Below are 7,500 nucleotides of genomic sequence, written 5' to 3'. Positions count from 1 at the left end.
ATAACATCTACACAATGAGGTGAGTGTTGTGGAAGGACATGAAGTGAGACTCAGTGGTGTAGACAGAGGGAGAGACTCAGGCTGTGCTTTGAGACAAAGTAGAACACCTTTTATTTCATTAAAGAGGGGTGATAGAATGATTATATAGAGTATTTCACATTGTTGTTCCATATATGGTCTCCTAATGGGTATGTAACATTGGTTGGGCTGAAAATGGTCTAGTTGATGATATTTTATTGGTCCTATTCATCCCTGGGTTTGGCCTATTTGTAACAAGAGCTTTTCTTCCAAATATGGTATGCTCATGAATATTTAGATGAGCTGCACTTATTAGTTGAGCTAATCACAATACACACACACACATTAAATCGCACTGATTGATTGAGGCGATTAAGCTATACACACACATTAGAGACATGTGCTGATTGTTTGGCTTGAATCCCCCAAGCCACACACACACATTAGAGCGCGGCAAATTTCATACTCGAGACTGCAATGTTTTGTTACCAAATTCACTTCTGAGACTTTTATGCGAGAAATCAACTATATAAAAGCTCAAAATATGGGCCGTTTTACGAAAATGGATGGCCTAATACAGAATTTGGTAAAACTGTGTAGGAGTTGGCTGCCACCTGTGTTGCTGCTTGCATGATCTGCCTTCTCAGAACCCGGCCTGCTGTGAGCTTGATTGAGCTGGAGGCTGGTGGACTACTACCAAGCGTCGCTGCCCTGACATAGCTCAGGGCCTGCGAGAAACCCCTCTTCCTGCAGCTAAATGGCCCGGTATGTGGCAGAGTGAGTGCAGTCCAGCGAGCTCGTTACACACCAGCTTAATCCAACACACTATAACACACTATAACACACTATAACACACTATAATACACTATAATACACTATAACACACTATAAACACACTATAACACACTATAATACACTATAATACACTCATTATAACACACCTCATAACACACTATAAACACACTATAACACACTACAAACACACTACAACACACTACAACACACTACAATACACTATAACACACTATACACTACAACACACTACAACACACTACAACACACTACAACACACTCTACATAAACACACTACAACACACTAACACACTATAACACACTATAACACACTACAACACACTACAAACACACTATAACACACTATAACACACTATAACACACTATAACACACTACAACACACTATAACACACTATAACACACACTATAACACACTACAACACACTCACAAACACACTACAACACACTACAACACACTACAACACACTAGAACACACTATAACACACTATAACACACTATAACACACTATAATACACTACAATACACTAGAACACACTATAATACACTATAACACACTATAATACACTAGAACACACTATAACACACTATAACACACTATAACACACTATAACACACTATAACACACTATAATACACTATAACACACTATAATACACACTATAACACACTATAATACACTATAACACACTATAATACACTATAACACACTATAATACACTACAACACACTATAACACACTATAACACACTATAACACACTATAACACACTATAACACACTACAACACACTACAACACACTATAACACACTATAACACACTATAACACACTATAACACACTATAACACACTATAACACACTATAACACACTATAACACACTATAACACACTATAACACACTACAACACACTATAACACACTATAACACACTATAACACACTATAACACACTATAACACACTATAACACACTATAATACACTATAATACACTATAACACACTATAACACACTATAATACACTATAATACACTAGAACACACTAGAACACACTAGAACACACTATAACACACTATAACACACTATAACACACTATAATACACTATAACACACTATAACACACTATAATACACTATAACACACTACAACACACTATAACACACTATAACACACTACAACACACTATAACACACTACAATACACTAGAACACACTAGAACACACTATAACACACTATAATACACTATAACACACTATAACACACTATAACACACTATAACACACTAGAACACACTATAACACACTATAACACACTATAACACACTATAATACACTATAATACACTATAACACACTATAACACACTATAACACACTATAACACACTACAACACACTATAACACACTACAATACACTATAACACACTATAATACACTAGAACACACTATAACACACTATAACACACTATAACACACTATAACACACTACAACACACTAGAACACACTATAATACACTATAACACACTATAACACACTATAATACACTATAACACACTATAACACACTATAATACACTATAACACACTATAACACACTATAACACACTATAACACACTATAATACACTAAATACACTGAACACACTATAACACACTATAACACACTAGAACACACTATAACACACTATAACACACTATAACACACTATAATACACTAGAACACACTATAACACACTATAACACACTAGAACACACTATAACACACTATAACACACTATAACACACTATAACACACTATAACACACTAGAACACACTATAACACACTATAACACACTAGAACACACTAGAACACACTATAACACACTATAACACACTATAACACACTACAACACACTATAATACACTATAACACACTATAATACACTATAATACACTATAACACACTATAACACACTATAACACACTATAATACACTATAATACACTATAATACACTATAATACACTAGAACACACTATAATACACTATAATACACTATAATACACTAGAACACACTATAATACACTATAACACACTATAACACACTATAATACACTATAACACACTATAATACACTATAATACACTATAATACACTCACGAACACTATAAACACACTATAACACACTACAATACACTATAACACACTATAACACACTAGAACACACTAGAACACACTAGAACACACTAGAACACACTACAACACACTACAACACACTAGAACACACTAGAACACACTAGAACACACTAGAACACACTAGAACACACTAGAACACACCCTTGGGTGGGACCAGGCCAGCTGGACCACTAAGCTTTAGCTTATTCTGACTGATTTGAGGCTTTATGGCTCGTGGTTGGATGTGTTCGTGGTCAGAAGGGGCAGGAAGAAACGAGGCCTAGATGGCAGTAGTTTAACCTGAGATGGGGGTCTCTCTCACCAGTCTGTCTGTGTAAATGTGTAGGGGGTGGGCATCGTTTAGAGAAGGTGTGTCCAAACTTTTTGGTCTGTACTGTATATATATATATATATATATATAATAATAAAACACAGATAAAGGGCTTGGTGATGTAATGTAATGGATGCTGCCAGTAAGGTACCTGGGCTAACACTACCGAGCATCGGACACGTTTATAGGGTTGGCCATCGAGAACCGATTCCTATTTCGAATCAGTTCAAAAATTACGATTCCATCGTAATCGTAATTTGGTTTCAAATCTGATCACAGGTTCCAAATTTAACATGCACAAGTTTGGGTTTCCATAGCGACCAGGTGCTTGTTGTGTTGCAGCCATGGAGCACAGTAAGTGACGGGGCTTTTATTTTATTTTACATACATACACACTGCAACCCACCTCTGAATCTAAATAAAACGTTCCTCTTATTTGTGAAATCAGCTTGTGACCCGTTTCAGCTCCACCCTCAAAGAATCAGAATCAAGAATATATATGAATATATATATATATATATATACATATATATATATATATATATATATATATATATATGTGTATACTTGGTAGAGCCATATGTGAGTATGGAAGTCTAGATGGACCCCTGCTGTGTGTCTAGCTGACCTAAGGTCCCGTGTCCCTGCAGCATGGAGCGCTCCGGCAGCATCCAGCTGGACATCCCCGACTTCAGCAACTCGGTGCTGTCCCACCTGAACCAGCTGCGCGTGCAGGGCCGGCTCTGTGACATCGTGGTCAACGTGCAGGGCCACAGCTTCCGGGCGCACAAAGTGGTGCTGGCGGCCAGCTCCCCGTACTTCCGGGACCACATGTCTCTGGGCCAGATGAGCACGGTGTCCCTGACGGTGATCCGCAGCCCGCCGGTGTTCGAGCAGCTGTTGGGCTTCTGCTACACGGGCCGCCTCTGCCTGCAGCTCGCCGACATCATCAGCTACCTGACCGCCGCCAGCTTCCTGCAGATGCAGCACATCATCGACCGCTGCACGCAGATCCTGGAGGGCATCCACCTGAAGATCAGCCTGGCCGACCTGGAGGCGGAGCCAAGGAACGAGGAGGGGGGGCCGCCGCCAAGGGGAGCCAGGTACGCTGCTGCACACTGGCGCCGATAGCACCCACGGAAAATACTGAGCACCCACCTGTGCCAGACTGCCTGAGGCAACATTACTTTAAAATTAGTAACCATAATGACTAATAATAATAATAACTAACTAATGTCAGAGTGTGATTGGCTGTCGGTGGCATTGATTCTTAATTTCCCACGAAGCTGATCGCGGTTACGTGTCAGTTAATCTTCTCATCTCAATTCAATTCAATTTTATTTATAGTATCAAATCATAACACAGGTTATCTCGAGACACTTTACAGATAGGGTAGGTCTAGACCACACTCTATAATTTACAAAGGCCCAACTATTACATCTCCAATCGTCAGGGTTCATAAGTTTTGAAAAAAACTGGAAAAGTTATGGAATTTGAAAAATGCTAATTCCATAACAGGCCTGGAAAGGTTTTGGAAACATAAAAAGACCCCGAAAGTTTTGGAAAAGTCATGAATACAGCCTAAAAATATGTGATCAATAATAATATGTGATTAATAATAATATGTGATTAATAAATGTATGTATGTATGTAACCTCAGCGTTGTATTCAGGGAGAGATATGAAGAATCCATCTATGAACCACAGACATTATCATTCATTTAGAGTTAACCCTCTGAGGGGAAACTTTAACACTGATTAGTATTCTTATTGGAGAATGTCGACTGACATTTTCAGGAACACAGTCATGGAAATTTGCCGAAAAGTCATGGAAAAGTCATGATAAAGTTATGAAAAAGTCATGAAAAAGTCATGGAAAAGTCATGGAAAAGTCATGAAAAAGTCATGAAAAAGTTATGAAAAAGTCATGAAAAAGTCATGAAAAGTAATGGAAAAGTCATGAAAAAGTCATGAAAAAGTCATGGAAAAGTCATGAAAAAGTCATGAAAAAGTCATGAAAAAGTTATGAAAAAGTCATGGAAAAGTCATGAAAAAGTCATGAAAAAGTCATGAAAAAGTCATGAAAAAGTCATGGAAAAGTCATGGAAAAGTCATGAAAAAGTCATGAAAAAGTCATGAAAAAGTCATGGAAAAAGTCATGGAAAAGTCATGAAAAGTCATGGAAAAGTCATGAAAAAGTCATGAAAAAGTCATGAAAAAGTCATGGAAAAGTCATGAAAAAGTCATGAAAAGTCATGAAAAAGTCATGAAAAAGTCATGAAAAAGTCATGAAAAAGTCATGAAAAGTCATGAAAAGTCATGGAAAAGTCATGGAAAAGTCATGAAAAAGTCATGAAAGTATTGAAAAAAGTATGATAAAGTCATGGAAAAGTCGATGGAAAAGTCATGAAAAGTCACGAAAAGTCATGATAAAGTTATGAAAAGTTATGAAAAAGTCAGAGAAAGTCATGAAAAGTCATGAAAGACATGAAAAGTCATGAAAAAGTCATGAAAAAGTCATGAGAAAGTCATGGAAAAGTCATGGAAAAGTTATGAAAAAGTCATGAAAAAGTTATGAAAAAGTCATGAGAAAGTCATGGAAAAGTCATGGAAAAGTCGTGAAAAGTCATGAAAAGTTAGAAAAAAGTCATGAAAAAGTCATGGAAAAGTCATGGAAAAGTCATGAAAAAGTCATGAAAAAGTCATGGAAAAGTCATGAAAAAGTCATGAAAAAGTCATGAAAAAGTCATGGAAAAGTCATGAAAAAGTCATGAAAAAGTCATGAAAAAGTCATGAAAAAGTCATGAAAAAGTCATGAAAAAGTCATGATAAAGTCATGAAAAAGTTATGATAAAGTCATGATAAAGTCATGATAAAGTCATGATAAAGTCATGATAAAGTCATGATAAAGTCATGGTTAAAATGGGTCTGAACCCTGAATCCTGCCTGTATGTGTGAGTAGTGGCTCTGTCCTGAGTTGAAGGCCTACTTTACGGCTCTATTATCCAGTTGATAGGCGCGTGTGTTCGTGTCGGCCGCTGTCCATTTCCTAAGGTTCTGAAATACAAACAAATTTTGACTTCTTTTTTAATAGAGCGTGCGCCCGTGAGCACCCACGGTGGGAAACATAAATCGGCGCCTATGCACACTGCGTGGCGTGTCCGTTTATATTTGGGCTCCCATGGCCTCACGATACAATATCACGATACTTACGTCACGATACAATATTATTGCGATTATAAAGATATTGCAATATATTACCTTTTTTCCAACTTCAAATGATGTCCCCAAAAGGAAACTTTGTCAACATCTGTTTTATCTAAAAAGATAAATTTCTCTGTTTGTTCATCTCACTTCAATTGTATTGCTGCAAAATCAGATTATCAAGCAGACAGGCTGATAATAATATATAATAATAGATCCATACTTGGCGTCTGTGTATCGATACTGTATTACCACGGAAAATATTGCGATACTATGCTGTATTAATTTTAACCCCTAATGCAGGACAGGCCCAGGGCAGTCACAGCTGATCTCAGAGAGCCCCCCCCCTCCTACTGTATCATGATGATAAAGATTTAATAACCTAGTTTATAGAAGGAAAGGAGTTGTTATGTAACCTATCGTTGTTGTTGTAAGTGTATTTGATGAGGACAATGCACATGAATCAACATTTCTGTAAATGCGCCGGTGTTAGCCAGTCGGCTAATTCTCAGCTGTAGTCCTAGTTACCCAGCATGCACGTCTTTATTACGTTCCCCCCCCTCAGCTCGCGGAGCGGCAGGACTCTGGAGGCCGTGGTGCGAGCCGGCGGCCTGCGGCTGCTCGGCGCCCGGGGGTCCACGGAGGCGTGCGAGGCGGTCAGCCCCGCCGAGGAGCCTCTGAGCCCGGCGCCGCTGCCGCTGGAGGGGCCCGGCGCCGCGTCCAGCAGCCGGGGGGGCCGAGAGCCGATCCTGCGCATCAACCGGGCCGGCCAGTGGTACGTGGAGACCAGCGGCGAGCCGGAGACCAGCGGCAGCGCCGAGGACGGCGAGCGGGTCCGGATCAAGACGGAGAGGATGGAGGAGTGGATCGGAGCGGGGGGGCACCAGGGGGAGGAGGGGGGGCCGGAGGAGGAGGAGGAGGAGGGGGGCACCATGGTGATCGACACGTCGGGACGCAGCACGCTGCTGGCGGCGCCCGGCGGAGCGGCG

General features: G+C 39.6%; 1 protein-coding gene across 2 annotated transcripts in view; it reads left to right on the top strand.

Moving 5' to 3' along the window:
• The window catches only part of zbtb37 (zinc finger and BTB domain containing 37), a 103,672-nt gene that overhangs the window by 90,677 nt on the left and 5,495 nt on the right, over positions 1–7,500 (top strand). For both annotated transcript variants that reach the window (XM_039811231.1, XM_039811229.1), the window contains exons 2-3: positions 3,959–4,411; positions 7,077–7,500. The exon at positions 7,077–7,500 is cut by the window's right edge and continues 47 nt beyond it. In XM_039811231.1, coding sequence (XP_039667165.1) covers positions 3,960–4,411; positions 7,077–7,500 — 876 coding nt within the window. In that variant the 5' untranslated portion in view covers position 3,959. The remainder of the gene's footprint in view (positions 1–3,958; positions 4,412–7,076) is intronic.

The sequence above is a fragment of the Perca fluviatilis genome, chromosome 9, assembly GCF_010015445.1.
Source record: "Perca fluviatilis chromosome 9, GENO_Pfluv_1.0, whole genome shotgun sequence".
Lineage (NCBI taxonomy): Eukaryota > Metazoa > Chordata > Actinopteri > Perciformes > Percidae > Perca > Perca fluviatilis.
This window is presented reverse-complemented; position numbering and strand designations above follow the sequence as displayed.